At 57.7% G+C, this 14,736-nt stretch overlaps 4 protein-coding genes across 4 annotated transcripts; 2 read left to right on the forward strand and 2 right to left on the reverse strand.

Moving 5' to 3' along the window:
* Nucleotides 1-1,133: 1,133 nt before the first annotated feature.
* B0I36DRAFT_324283 (uncharacterized protein) lies at nt 1,134-1,902 on the forward strand. The gene has a single exon (XM_046154078.1). The coding sequence runs from the start codon at nt 1,165-1,167 to the stop codon at nt 1,693-1,695; it is 531 nt and encodes a 176-aa protein (XP_046013280.1). The 5' UTR covers nt 1,134-1,164; the 3' UTR covers nt 1,696-1,902.
* A 4,440-nt stretch (nt 1,903-6,342) lies between these two features.
* Nucleotides 6,343-7,197, reverse strand: B0I36DRAFT_324287 (uncharacterized protein). The gene has a single exon (XM_046154079.1). It carries the CDS (start codon nt 6,812-6,814, stop codon nt 6,500-6,502), a length of 315 nt encoding a protein of 104 aa, XP_046013281.1. The 5' UTR covers nt 6,815-7,197; the 3' UTR covers nt 6,343-6,499.
* Nucleotides 7,198-8,196: 999 nt separating this feature from the next.
* On the forward strand, nt 8,197-12,103 carry B0I36DRAFT_243411 (uncharacterized protein; the record flags this gene model as incomplete). The annotated part of the gene is made up of 4 exons (XM_046149983.1): nt 8,197-8,428; nt 8,513-8,608; nt 8,674-9,329; nt 9,386-12,103. 4 exons carry the CDS (start codon nt 8,197-8,199, stop codon nt 12,101-12,103), a joined length of 3,702 nt encoding a protein of 1,233 aa, XP_046013282.1.
* Nucleotides 12,104-12,236: 133 nt separating this feature from the next.
* On the reverse strand, nt 12,237-14,500 carry B0I36DRAFT_324293 (cytochrome P450). Its single transcript, XM_046154080.1, has 5 exons — nt 14,053-14,500; nt 13,499-13,976; nt 13,376-13,444; nt 12,588-13,294; nt 12,237-12,474 (listed from the first exon to the last, which is right to left on the reverse strand). The coding sequence occupies exons 1-5, from the start codon at nt 14,210-14,212 to the stop codon at nt 12,314-12,316; spliced, it is 1,575 nt and encodes a 524-aa protein (XP_046013283.1). The 5' UTR covers nt 14,213-14,500; the 3' UTR covers nt 12,237-12,313.
* Between the last annotated feature and the right edge of the window lie 236 nt (nt 14,501-14,736).

Raw genomic sequence — 14,736 nt, forward strand, 5'->3', positions numbered from 1 at the left:
AGTCTAGGCTTCTATGCATCGTGGGATATCACATTCCGGTCGTGTGCAATGTCCTGTTGAATATTCTGGTCCGCGTCTCAAGCCGAGAGGTGAGACTTTCTTTATCTTTCTTCCAGCTCCGAGTTCCATCTCTCACCGCTGCCAAGCTTGAGGATTAGTAGGGGAGGAGCGGGGAAGAATGGGGCGCGCGGGCAAACAGATAGGTGTATGTGTGTGTGTGTGTGTGTGTGTGTGTGTGTCTACAGGTAAGATGATAGATAGATGGGGTGGTACAACGAGTCAAAGAATTCGGGCGGACAGTCACTCGACGCATTTCCGTTGTCAACACGCATCGAGGGGGCCTTCCAAGTTGTCGGGCAAAAATCGGTTGTCTTTTTGTCTTTGTTCACCGATCAAGAAGCACCCTCGTTTTCGTCTTCGTCTTCGTGTTTTTTGGGGAAAACCCCCCGCGCGCTCGCTTCCACGGCGAGTTAACCGGAACCCCCAAGCCTAGAAGGGATACTTCAAGACCTATCAAGATATGTACATTGAGGGATTTCTTGACCTCCGGGATAGCTCTCGGGCAAGGCAAATGGAAGCAGCAGTAGCAGTGGCAGTAGCACTAACAATATGCCCGTATCTACTACTACCTTTGAGCTGATGAGTCATGGACAACGGAAGCACGGCGGCTTTCTTTTTTTGGCAAGACAGCCGTGTAATGCAATCATACTTTTGATCTTATCTACAAGGTACCGACCACCATAGATATCTAGCACAGAACTGCTGGGGACGACAATCATCACACAATGACGCGTCCGGCGAGGAAGGGTCTTTGAGTCCCATCATGGACGCAACCGTGACTGGAGCAGAAGAGGATTCGACGAGACATGTAGCGAGGCATGCTGGGACCTGGGGGGCATTGTCAGAAAGAAAAGAGGTCTGCCGTGTCGTGGCAAATCATTTATCTCTCCAGGGATATCTTAACAGGCGGTCGGCCACTTTGGAGAAGCGCCTGCTGCGCTCACACATGTCCAAGAGCTATGCAAAGTATAAATCGCACACATCGTCTGATCGGTACAGTTTATGCTTTTAGCACCGCCACAGGGTCAAAAGCACGCAAACCAAGCACACCGTACAGGACAAAGGCATATCTTGTCCAGTCACTCAGTGGTGATTTGGCATCACATGATCCCGATTCCTGACCGGCAGCGCGCTCCACGACGTTTGGCGAGCGAGCGACGTCCACGCACAGCCGCCGCGCATCTGTCCTTCCCTGCGAGAACCCAAGTCGATGTCGTCTTGGCGAGCACGCACAGTAGCATTCGCCAGCCAGTCGTCCTTTGTGGCACGGGGGCGTGTTCCCGGGTCACGCTCCACAGCGGTCGTCCGTCCCCGCAAGGTCTGCCTGCAGACATAATTACTGTACTCCAGGATGGAGTGGGCATCATGCGGAGCATGGCCCAACCGGCTCACACGTTTCATCAGTCATCGGCGGGTTTCTTTCGTTTTATGACAGGTCCAGCTCAACGGCTTGCGAGGCTTGCTTCGCCTGGGCTGGCTGGTCCACTTTTGCTGGCACTCGATGCGCTCGTCATACCTCGAAGATCAGCCTGGACTGTCCAGCTGCCGATCGGCATCAACCTTGGAACGAGCCGCTTCGCCTCCATCGAGGAGCTCTACATACGACGAGGAAGCGGGATGGGCAAGAGCTGCTGACGGGAAAAGGAGGGGCTGGGAGGCGTGCTGATCGTCCCGAGGAGGCAGCTCGGCAGGCGGTTGGATGATCAGGCGGCTCCTGGCTGGGAGAGTGTGCATCGCCATGCGCTGACTCCTACGCTCGCTACGTATCTCGATGGGCGCGACGAGGGTCTTCTGGCTGGAACATGGTTCATGGCAGCGTGCTGTGATATGACCCATGCAACCCCCACTGCTTCGTCTCACACCTCGAGATACATTTGCCGAGCGGGTTGGGTCTGATTGGCGCGGCGGGAGGGGATATAGTCCCGACCGCATGCAAAAGTCAAATTGTGATCCATGGCTGGCGCTGGCGAGTTGACCGCTGAGCCCGCCCGTCCATCCGTGGGTGGAGTGAGGAAGCGGAGTGCCAGGAGAAAGGACCATGTCGACCAGGGACAAGACGACCGGGATGCCCAGCTTTTGCCTCACGGTGGACGGCAACATGGCGGGCGAGGACAGGGCGAGAAGGTTGACGTCTGGCGCTCCGCCGGCACTTGAAGGTTGATTGCAGGCCCACGATCCACAGTCCCACGCAGCGTGCTGCAGTCGAGAAGCGCACAGGATGCTACTTTGAGCAGGGATCGGCACATCGACCCTGGCACGGCGCCAGGGTCTGGTCAAGAGTCTCGCCGAATACCACAACGGCGTGTGCCTCGCACTCGACCTCATGACGAGCCGTTTCGTCTCTCTCCTACCTGGCCAGTGTGCCACACGGACGGCCGTCCCCAGCGGCGGCCGGATCGCGCATCCCTCCCGCACTTATCGGCACGCACAACGTTGTAGGTGACCAGCAAGGAAGGCCTCCATTCCCATGCCTGCCAGCTCTTCTCGCATGCTGTGGGAAGCCAGGCATACCCGTGGCGAGCGCCGGTTGCGTATGATTCCATCACCAGATAAGGTGCGCATCTGTTAGCAGTTGAGCTTGTCCGCTTGTGCTTCGCCTTTCACTGTCGAATTCCTTACGGTCGTGAGTAGCGTGGAAGGCGTGGGAGGGGTGGCGTATGGGTTCTTGCTTTCCTCAGGCGAGAATTCTGGTCCTTTGGTCAGATTTAATGGCCATCAAAGTGGTTCTGAGAGTCCACACGCTTCGCTCGCGACTGTGCCATGAGCCGAGGCAAGGGTGAGGTACTAGATGACTCGCCGTTTGCTGTCGAGCAGTGCCGCGACATCGTAACCTCGACTTGGCTTGATCCGGATGCGGTGTTGAAGAGCCCCCGAGTCGGCTGCGTTCCATGAGGCCGAGGGAGCTACTGACCATGCTCATTTCAGCCAGAATGCACCACAACGGCGGCAGGTCCCACGACAGTGTTCACGTAGAAGCAATGTAACCCCAACTGGCGCTCTGTCCTTGTCACAGCTCTCCAGAGAATGCTCTGCTAGCTACATCGCGTGGATACTTCCACATCGGGAGCAGTCTCTGGCAGATACAAGTATGACTCTATGAACCAAGTGGCAGACAAGAGAGGCTGTCCATGGGAGGTCAACAGGTCCAAGAAGCACAGACGTCTGTAGGTGGACACACCATCACCCGTCGATTTTGGGTAGGCAACTCGCACATCCCATTCCGGAGCGTTGGGGCTTGACACCTATGCTGTAGCCCGTCATTTCGGCAGAAGCCGAAACACTGCCGCAGCTGACGGCCCGACAGACCAGCGTCTGCCCCAGCGCAAGAACTTTCGACAGGCTCGGCAGGAGGTACCATTGCCCACGAACATTGTTCTCCATTGAATGCCAGTGCGAGCAGGACGAGCCATGCGCGGCCAGAGCTCCCCATCAGCCATGGCCAGGTGCTGAGCACAGGCGTTCCGGGTGGACGGCTCCGTCGCAAACGGATATTTGGTAGTTTGAACGATATGACGTGAAAACAATGTATACGTGGCCCAGCCGTAAGCCTTCGCTACAGAATGATTTGCTCGGATCGTAATGCTCCAGATGTCGCTGGCGGAAGGATGACGACGAGTTTGTGAAATCTGCAAACCATGCTCTTGCTGGAAGCGACGCGTTCCATGTGTACCCCGACATGCACGGCAGCGTACCGCTTACGGTGGCCTTATGTTCTTTCCTCGTGTTTGCAGCATCACAGTAGAAAAGCGAACAGGTGCAGGGCCAGAGGCAGCTGTCGTGCTTGGGCGAGGACGTTGTGGGCTCGTCGGTTCTGATGACGAGCCCCCGAATCCCTGTTCTTATAACGGCCTTTACTTGTTCGTGGAACCCTGGGCTTTGTCAAGTTACAGCTAGAAGGCCTTCAGGCGGCCACAATGGCAGGGGCCTGGAGCACGCATTTGTTTTTGGCTTGTGATTGTGAAAGATATCGTGTTCACTCACTGTTGCTGCCCGCAGTGGCGCGACGCTGCTTCATTGTGATCTCTGACAGGTTGATTCCGTGCGCAGGACGAGCATTTTTGATTGTCCGTGCCTTCACGCTGCTACACTGCCATTGATTTGCTTATTTTACTTTACGGATAGCCGGCTGAATTTGTGAGGAAGCTTTCTCAGCTGCTCGAGCTGATCCACTGGAGCTGACATGACCGCGTCTGGTTTTCTCAGCTCTCCTAGACTTACTGCGCTAGCCGGGCCAGGGGGCATACCTGGACACATGACCGATTGGCGAGACGGATTGCAGCTGATGGTCATGTCCAGGCCAGTTTCCTCGCAGCCCGCTTGTGCTGAGCTATGGGTCATGCACTACCGGGACGGCAGGTGTCCTGCAAGATGGATGTGCGAGCAGGGAAGGTAGTACGCAATGAACACGGTCACAGCTGTCGGCCGCGGACGAATGTTTGTGCGTGGTGGAGGCTTGGTCGGAAATGCTGGCCGCAGCTGCAGCTCTGCGCTAATACTGTGAAGGGCCCAGGCCATTGCTGTTGTTGAACAAGTTGTGCCGAATGCTACGTGATAGAAGTGGGTTCCTTGGCGCTTTCGACATTGACGTTCCGGCTGGGGTTGCTGGAAGGGCCGCCTTGCAGTGCCCCGAGAACCGGAGTATGTCCTCCCAGCGGCAAGGCTGTCCAGACTCCAATTCCTTTCGGAAAGTACGCCGAGGGGCCCTGCCATGATACGCGAGTTCATTTCTCCTCTGGGGATGCCAGTAAGACCCGCCAAGCTTGGTGGTCCAGCGGTATGTAAGGCATCCAAGCAGAGGCCTGACCCTGTTCCAGCTGCATGATGAACCTAAGTGACCGACTCACTGCAGGAGTTGATCTTTTGCGCGACACCATTGCTTTAGTCGGTCGAGCTCCTCAAGCTCGACAAGCTGAGGCTAGCTCTTCGCGTAGGCTTGCGTCCATGAGCTGGATTTAATCTACCCTTGACTGGGTCCCCTGGGCGTCGCGAGCAAGCTTGGAAACACCAGCCGGCACCACCCCTGTCAGACGCGACCCTGCCAGTGGCTATCGGACATAGGTAGCAGGTCTGGGGTACGGACACCAATCAGCTGGAACTCAGGTCATGAAAACCGTTCGACGCGCTGGCCAGCCCGCAGCTTGGCTAGTCTCTGGTCATGCAGGTGGCGCCTTGCAACGGCCCGTGGCCTTCACTTCAGCCCTTGACAAAGGTCGAAGCTATCCGCCAAGACTCAAGCCTGCTGAAGCGTGGCTGCAAGAGGGGTTTGTGCACCCGAGCGACTTGATTCCGCGCCTATCAGAATCATCTGAAGGGACGTCCGAGGTCTGTGATTCTGAGCCACGCGAAGAAGCAGCCACACCTGTGGTGCGTTGCGGATCGGACACCATGGTCGCAGTAAACCGTAAACCTGTCGCTCGGGGTTGCGGACTCCTGTCGACTCAGTGGCGCACCTGGACCGTGGTATCGACCTGGTCGGCAGAGCCCGGCCTTTCGGCGCTCGGCCGGGATGGCTAGAGCAGTTGGGGGCGAAAAGGGACGACGACTGGGACCATTGGAGGGCGAATCGACACGCATGCCATGTGCCGATGGGCCTCGCTGGATACTGTCCGCTTAGCCTCTTCCATGGGTGGTCATTGAAGCAATCTCGCACGCATCGCGATCGAACTACGCATGGAGCCCGGGCCTTTGTTTGCTTGTCAGCTCGCTTCCCATGTGTGCAACGACGAAAAACTAATCAAGCCGCCCAAGGGCAGAACTGGCGGGCAAAAAAAGGACGGGGGTTGTGCACGCTAGGGAGCTACCCTAGCTCCCGCAACCAGTAGGTCAGTTCAGCCGTGCCACAAACCAAGTGAGCCAAAGACGCCTGGCGGACGGCTCAGGTCGTGGTATGTGAGTGGATGGTTCCATGCCTTGGCGCATTCTAGGGCGTATTCCGCGTGGGGACGAACGGGTCTGTGGGTAGACGGAAGGGGTTGAGACATTCGACGGGCGTGGAGGGACTTTTCCATGTGTCCAGTGCCTCGGAACTAATATTAGTTGAGAAAATCCTAAGACCAGCGCGCCCTGGTTGCGTTAGCTTCCCTACAGAAGACTGTACAGGCGCAAAAAGTTCCTCGGGCCTCGGCGTGAAATGGTCCCTTTCGCCGCGCGCCCTTGCGCGAATGTGTTGGCACGGAACTGAATGCAGACAATTGGGGTTCGCAGGACCCATCTCGTGTCGGAAGTGAGGAGCAGGTGGCAGGAATGCCAGTCATGAACGGCCACAGAGGTAGGACCGTAATAATGGACTGAGGCTGTCCTTCTTTGCTGTAGCTCGAGACCACCACCCTGCCTGCAATCGCAACCCTCCCGCCACACGTCTGGCCAGGATCACCGACCATTGCAGGCTCATTCGAGATGGCGACGAACACTGCAAGGCTGTGCTTGACGATCGAGAAGGCTAGCACCGCGCCCAGGGTGGGCCATCGTCCAGTAGCCTTGTAGTCGACCCATTAACCATCCCATCCCTCCCCTGGACAGTACGGTGGTGCCCACAAGCTGCCGTCCTATCCCCACGCCGCAGCACAAGCCTTGGCATTTGCGATCGCCCAGCTCGAGCCAGTAGGCTTGCCGATGGCGGGGGCCTGAAACGGCTGAGGCCTGACTGACTGACTGACAGATTGACTGTGGGCAAGGGCATAGCAGCATAGGAGCTAGGAGGGGGTCCTTGGGTTGGGGTGGCCTGGATGACCGCGCGAGCTTTGTTAGAGGGCATCGGACCGCCGCGCGTCGCTCTGTGGGTGAGGGCTGGCCGGGTTTGCTCCGGAGGTGCTAGGCTTGCTCGAGGCGCTCGAGGCTGGGCGAGGACCAAGTGCCGAGAGGATGCGTTGCGGGTGACTGTGGCACGGTGCGTGGTCGAGGCCGGGGAGGAGACGAGTCGATTGAGAAGAAGGCGCGCCCGCCTGCCGCACTGGGGCTAGTGAGCTGGAAGGGTGCAGGAGCAGGGTTGCGCCAGCGAAACGGCTAGCGCCTGTCGCCTCAAGCAAGTGCCGCCCTGGTCAGGCCTGGGGGGCCCCTCTTCGCCGGCACTTTTGCTGCGCACCCACTCCCATGTATGCAAAAGTTTAGTATGGCCAGGCGGGCAGGCAGGCAGGCTGCGGGCGCAACGCCGCAGTGCAGAGCAAGGGCATGGCATGGCCTGGTCTGGCATGGCAGGACACCTGGGCAGGGCACGGCAGGCGCAGGGCGGGACCCGACCGCGACCAGGGGCCTGACTGATTGCGCCAAGCTGCAACTGGGTGCACCTTGGCTTCTCGCTGGGCTGGGCCTGCCTGCGTGCGCAACCGCCTGCTCAGCCTGCCACAGCTCCAGCTTTGATGCTTGCACCACCACCTGGCTCTGGCGCTGCGCTGCGCTGCACTGCAGGAGTCTCGAGCTAGCTGCCTCCTTCTTCTGCACATCTTCGCCTCGCCCAGCATCCACCTCCAGATACCCGACTTACCTTATTCCTAGACCCTCGCGTTGCTGTCTTGTGCTCGCCCACTCAGACACAAGCACCTTGCCGCCTGCTTGCCTGCCAGCCTGCCAGCTTCCACGCCCCCATCACCGGGTTCGGGCTCCACCACAGCCCAGCCGACCCTGCCTGGACCTTCTTCTACCAGCTTCCTGGGTCTCCTTGGAACCATCACACGCTCCTCTCCCGGCGTGGACAATGACGGGGCTGGACTTCCTACCGGTGGCATAAACACCAGCCGACTACATCGCCAGACCTGGGCGGCTGCTCCCCTCGCCAGCTCCTGCTTTACGGCTCTCTCGTCCCGGGCCCCTCGACAGCTACCTGCCTGGCGAGCTAGCCGTCGCCTGAGGCACTGGCCCGCCTCCATGGAAGCTGTCGCCAGATCAGAGTCGCCTATGAGGAGGCAGAAGCTCCGATTCCGCCTGCAGAAACCGTGCAAGCCGGGCGACGACATCAAGGCCTCTGACACCCGGCCCAAGCACGGCTCAGCTCTTCGCTACCAGGCCTTCTCCGGCCCTCACGGGCCTGCGCCGCCCGACGTGCGCATGCCTTCTTCTTCGTCACTGCCACAAGCACCACTGGCCCCAGTGTCCTCATCCGCCAGCATGCTCGAGCCACATGCAGAACGGCGAGGCTCCCAAATGCCTGTCACCACTATTCAGAGTGAATTGCATGTTCAGCCGGAGGAACCGCCGACGTTCAGCTCCGATCCAGCCCTGGACCCCACTATTCGGGGACTTTTTGAACAACAGGCCCAGATTCAGGCCAGGCTCGCAAACCTTCTGCCTGCCTACTACACGATGACAGAACGTGCCGAGCTCGGCTTGCTACAGCACAAACTTCGCGCGCTCGAAACCTTTGTGCAGTCAAACCGTAAGATACCGCCAGCCTCCTGGCCCTTGTCCTTGCAGAAATGTCCTGCCTGTCCATGTTAGGCTTACTGACACTTTCCTCTAGATATCACGCCATCGACGCCCAGCTTATCCGATGCCGAGGAAGCGAGATATCTTCAGTACCGGTGCGAATGCTTAGAAACCTCTCTCGTAGAAAGAGGTACACCTGATTCCTGCACCCCACCGTTGGTGATTTCACTCGGACATGCTGCTAACATGATTTAGGTGTGGATCTCTTCGATGTCAAGCTTCAAGAACACCTGAGGCTCTTCGCTTATCACGAAGCGCCACCGGGCTATGGAGCATGGTTGGACAAGAACATCTCGTTTTACGACTCGGTCTTCCGTGATCGCAAGGCTAGAAGTGCTGTGCCTCACATCTCAAGACGACAAGCTTCCTTCAAGTGCTGGAGAGAGGACTGTTCCCACTACATTTACGGATTCCGCACAGCAGAAGAAAGAGAGGACCACTTCCAGCAACATCATGCATCTTCGTCGCTCCGCTCCGGAGGGGCCACTTCGGGTCACGCAGCAACAACATCGGCTTCCCGTGCGGATGCAAGGTCGTCCCATCCAGTGACAGCCAGCAGTATCGGTTCTCGCGAACTTGTCGCGCCGGGCACTTCATCAACGTCAGCACTACCGCCGATTGTTACTAGCGTTTCGAATCGAGAACCAGCGCGCCGGACTTCAGTGATTGGGCTTCCACCACCGCCCGACTTTCCCGCACAGTCACCCGCTACTGCAGAATCAGCCGTCGACCCGCTTCTGCCACCGCTCAAGAGAAGCAGGGTTGGACATTCCAGGTTGGAGTCGATAGGCGAATTGAGACTGCCTCGTGAGCATGGCACATGCCTTCGTTGCAAAGTCTATGCTAAGCCAGTAAGCGGCCCTTCTCCTGGTATCTATGCCTAGTCTGCTGACAGTCTGTTTCCTAGTGCGACTCACGAGATGGAGAGTGTGCCACGTGTTCGGAGCCAATCGACCCGATGACCGATGACTTTTGGAGTATTTTGGGCTGTCATCGTGGAACGGTATCTACGCTCGCAGACTGGATGCTACCTGAGTCACTTTCGCCCAGACAAGTTCAGACGCCATTGACCTCACCTATGGCGAAGCGTCGTAACATGAACCAGTACCTTGAGCGGACGTACATTGTCTCCCGAGCAACATCAGACATGGTTCACGCTCACCTTGATTTTGATGACAGTTTTTGGTGGACAGAGGATTCTGCGGCCATGACAGCGCCGACGCCCACGTCCGCCATCTATACACACGACCGCTGGGAGGGGAGAGCGCCACCTGTCTTGAATGTCTTGGCGGCGAGCTGGAATGCAGAAGGGATACCATTCCAGTTCTGGGATCTCCTGCGACTGACTGGTCATCTCACAGAAAGTCGCGCGATAGAGATGGCAAGGTTTCCGGTGCTCTACCGCGCCAAGTTGCTCTTGCGCGAGATCCTCTTCTATGACCTGCAACAGAAGGAGCCATCAATCAGAACCCAGGTCAACGTCAACGACGCGCAGCTCCTGCCGGATGACGTTGACCAGGACAACCGCAATCGCCTGATATACAACTGCATGACGCAGTTCCTCCAAGCCTTCGAGAACGCCACGCTGCGGACCGGCCCCAGTGACCTGCCAAGCTGGCTCGCGTTATTCTTCTCGCTGTGCATCTTCAGCATCGTCCGAACGATACTGACTGATCTCGTGTCCACGCCAGACCCGAATATTGCTGGCCAGTCCCAGACAGGCGTCGCTCTAACCTCTGGCGCTGCTGCGATGCACAGTGTCTACAAGGCGCTTGTCTCCATCTTCGCGTCATCGTCCCCCATGCTTCTGGATGACAACCCCGAGTATATGGAGCCACACGATCGGGACTTTTTAAGCGCTACTTTGGCCGCTGTGAAGAGAGAGAACTGGGAAGACTGGAGGATAGCATCTACCCAGGACTTTCTCTTCCAACTTGGTAGTGGCTACCTTGTGGAGGGCCAAATCTTTAACGGGTTCTTTCGCCAACGGACCCCCATCTTCCGAGATGTGTCTGCTTACGGTCAGGATGGGCCGTCGAGTGCGATGGAGGGGATGAGAAAGCCGTTACATGAATGGGTGCCGATCGATCCTTGGGCGGCGCAAAAGACAGAAGCAGAGGGCTATGAGTCGGGTCTAAGTCTAGACGGGCCACGGCGACATACCGTTGGGGAAAGCCCGGCATTCTCGCGCGCCATCGCGAGGGGACTAGCATCGCCCAGCAAGCTCAGAACCAACTACCAGAGACCGCCGCTCCGGCGAGTCTTCTGCAACAAGTGCAATGAGTATCCGGAAGGATTTCGCGGCGAACACGAGCTTCGAAGACACAACGACGCCAAGCATGCGGCGCTGGTCAAGCGATGGGTTTGCACGGAACCACAAATGGCTGGGCCTAACTCGCCGCAGCCACAAATACCGCTGGCCAAGTGCAAGGCATGCGTCACACAGAAACGCTATGGAGCATACTATAATGCAGCCGCACATCTTCGCAGAGCACACTTCAACCCTCATCGGGGCGGCAAGGCTAGTGGCGATTGGCCCCCGATGACCATTCTGAAGGACTGGATGCGGGAGGTCCGGCAGTCCATTGACGTTAGCAACGACCCGAATGACACTGACAGTGGAGATGAGGAAGCGGACGCCCGCATGGTTGAGGAGGAGTTCTCGGGGATACGTCAGTCGTCATATCTGGACGCGCCGCGACTCGCACCTGCCCCATTGCAAAGTCATCTCGGCCCGTCGGCGGTGTCGTCCATGGACGGTACCATACTGCAAAGCAGCCCAGTCACGCCCAAGGTTGAGGACAACCGTAACCGATGCCCGCACCCGGACTGTGGGCGTGTCTTCAAGGACCTTGCAGCACATATGTTGACTCACCAGGAGGAACGACCAGAGAAATGCCCGATTGAGACTTGCGAGTACCACGTGAAAGGGTTTGCGCGTAAGTACGACAAGAATCGGCACGCGCTCACGCACTACAAAGGCACCATGGTCTGTCCTTTCTGCCCGGGTCCCGGCACAGCGTACGAGAAGGCATTCAACCGCGCAGACGTGTTCAAGAGGCACCTCACGGCCGTGCACAATGTCGAGCAGACACCGCCAAACAGCCGCAAGATGGTCATGACAACGGGACCTGGTGGCATCATGACCAGCACCAGCGGGGCAGGCATGGGCACACCAATCGAAGGCGGCGGCGATGCCAAGTGCTCCATCTGCCAGATCCGCTTCCTATCGGCTCAGGAGTTCTACGAACATCTTGACGACTGTGTGCTCAACGTCATTGTGCCCTCGACGCCCAAGTCCAAGGAAGAATCTGGCACCCCAGGAGGCATGCTGGCGAGCAGCGTTGGAGGTGGTGCAGGGAGTGGCAGTGGCGGCGAGTCTATCCGGGAAGGGCTCGGAGCGCCTTACTTGCAGTCAGCAGCACCCCGAGAACACGATTCCTACGACTCACGCAGGCGAAGTACAGGGGGCGCTGATAGCCCTGCAATGGCCAGGGACGACAGCAGTAATGTTAATCGCGGTCGGGAATACGAAGATGTCAGGTTCAGCCACGGCCACAGAGATAGGATGGACATGCAAGGAGTCGGTGGTCATGCGCAGCATATCCACCAGTCCAGACATTGAGATGCCACGATAGAGGAAGAGGAATCTTGGCAGGAGTCACCTCGAGCCCCCGTGTACACGCAAAAAAAAACGGATCCACGAGGCACAATATGTCTTTCATATTTCTTGAATACCAGATCAAAAATATAACCTAATCTCCATTCAAGGTTCCTCGAGCCATGCAGCAGCATCTAATGGTCGTCCAGATATCACTTACTAGAATTTTTGACTTTAGACTTGGTAGTGGGATGCAGCAGCTCCTCCAGACTCGAACATGCGGATCCGCACGCCCTCACTCGGCCGACCGACAATCTCGGCGACATGCTGCTGCGCAGCCCAATCGCTGTCGCCTGCATACTCGATACGCTCGTACTTTTGGAGGATGCGGACCACTTTGATCGTCTCAGGTGTCAGCAGATGATAAGTCGCAGTAAGGAGCAAGGCATTTACACAAAGGGGGATCTAGAGATATATAGAAACACGAGACACTGCCCGTCATACGTACTGCAGAATGCAATCTCCGTCAGGGCAAAGTTCTGGCCCACGCAGATCCGGGGGCCGCCGTTGAACGGGACGTACTGCCAGTGGCTCGGGGTCCAGTGCTCCCAGCGCTCGGGCGAGAAGACGGCCGGGTGGGCAAACGTGTCCGACACGGGCGGGTACAGCTCCGGGCGGCGCTGCATGACAAACGCGCTGTAGATGACGTTGTCGCCGGCCAGGACGCCGATCGGGGCCTGGCGCGCGTCCCTGCTGCTCGGCAGGGTGGTGTCGTGGAGGGCGGTGCGGAGGTTGTACGGCACGGCCGGGTAGAGCCGGAGCGTCTCGCTGATGGTGTGCCGGAGGAACGTCATGTTCTTGAGGTTCTCGTACGAGGGCGTCCCGCCGGGGCCGACGGCGTCGAGGACCTCGGACCGGAGGCGTCGCCAGATGGCGGGCTTGTTGCTCAGCTCGTAAAACGCCCACGACAGGGTGGCGGCCGTGGTGTCGCGGCCGGCGAGGAGCACAGCCACGATCTGGTCGCGCAGGACCTGCGGATCACGGGTCTGCCGGGCCACGCTGTGCAGGAAAGTGAAGCCCTTGTCGGCCTTGGAGAGCTTGTCCAGCTCGGACTGCGGCAGGTTGAGGGCCTGCTGGATAAAGGGCATCACGAACTCGTCGAGTTTGGCTATGTCGCGGTAGAGCTTGCCTCGTGGCACAAATCTTTCGAGGGGTCTTGGGGGTTCGGAACATTCCCGGTCAGTTAAAGAGGAAATCTGAAAGGATTTCGAGTTGCTATATTTGCCTGGTGCTTACCCGATGGTTGTGAGCAACGTCATTGTAGTCTGGATATCGTTGAACGCGACTGTAAACTCATTTCTCGGACTACATTTACGTGATCAGCTCAAACACTTTCGGCAGCAGAATCAAGACGCGTACTTGTTGAGACTATCCGTGGTGGCACCAAGAAGGAAGTCGGTCGTCACATCAAGAGTCATGCGGTAGAACAAGTCCATAATGTCGACTACAGCACCGTTTGTGGGTATCTTCGTAATGAGCTGCTGCGCCCAGCGATCGAAAGTGTCAAGATCAGAGACCTTCTCGGTAATGAACATTGGCCGGATGAGGCTGCGGCTCTGCTGCCACATTTGCCCGTCGGTGGTGAAGATGCTGTCTCCGAGAAAGGGCTTCCAGATCCGGTGAAAATCCTCGCCTTTTCCAAAGTCGGAAAACTTGGACGTCAGGATGGTCTTGATGTGCTCTGGATCCCTTGTGATAATGTAGCGCTGGCGGCCGAGCAATTGAACCTCGACGGCCTCGGGCCCCTTTGGGTTCGCTCGATCGAAGAAGCCATTGAACATCTCCATCAGACGATTCTCTCTTGTGGCTTTCGCAGCCTCTCTCAAGTTGATCATCGCTGTGAGAAATGGCCCGTTAGTGCTTCGCGTTTTCCTTGCAGTCGTGACGATTGTCGGTCATGAGAGCCGACTTGCCTTGACCCGGATAAGAGGTGATCTGAGGTGCTCGGACGCCTCCAGTCCTTCTGATCCTCTGTTCGTGCCTAATGGACTGGACCATGTAGTACAGACCGGACGAGACAGTCGCGATGCCCAGAAGGATGACGGCACTGCCGAGATCAACGTCGGCCAGCATTTTGTATTGGATGATAGCTGGCTTCGTCGTCAACGGCGTCTTTATAATGAAGAGATATTACGCTTCGGGAGCTGTGCATGAAATCCAGAGGTATCTGGCTCGCGACAATGAGAACTGGACGGGTACCCTGTCGTGTTTGCTACGAATGCTGCATGGATCGCAAGGCGTGGTTCACGCATAGCAGCCATGCAACTCGGATCTGGGACAGAGCCGGAGTATTTGTGCCCTGGCAGTGCCATTCCCCCACGCCGCCGCTTTTAGCAATGATACCTTGCCAGATCATGATGCCGGTCGCTCATCGAGGGTGTTGTTGACAGCTTACCCCAGGCCAGGTCAGACTTGATGCCGCTTTTGAGAGGCTTATGGGACTCTGGCCAATGGAGGACCTGGTCATCTTCCCCGCAAGCGACGGCCGGGGTGTTGCAACATGGCGGCTTGTGCAGATCACTGGGGCAGGCGAGGTGCAATGCCGCCTGGGGATGATGAGCCCGAGCCATTGAGAGATGGCAGCCGAGGCATCCAGG

The sequence above is a fragment of the Microdochium trichocladiopsis genome (genome assembly GCF_020744255.1).
Source record: "Microdochium trichocladiopsis strain MPI-CAGE-CH-0230 chromosome Unknown B0I36scaffold_5, whole genome shotgun sequence".
Taxonomy (NCBI): domain Eukaryota; kingdom Fungi; phylum Ascomycota; class Sordariomycetes; order Xylariales; family Microdochiaceae; genus Microdochium; species Microdochium trichocladiopsis.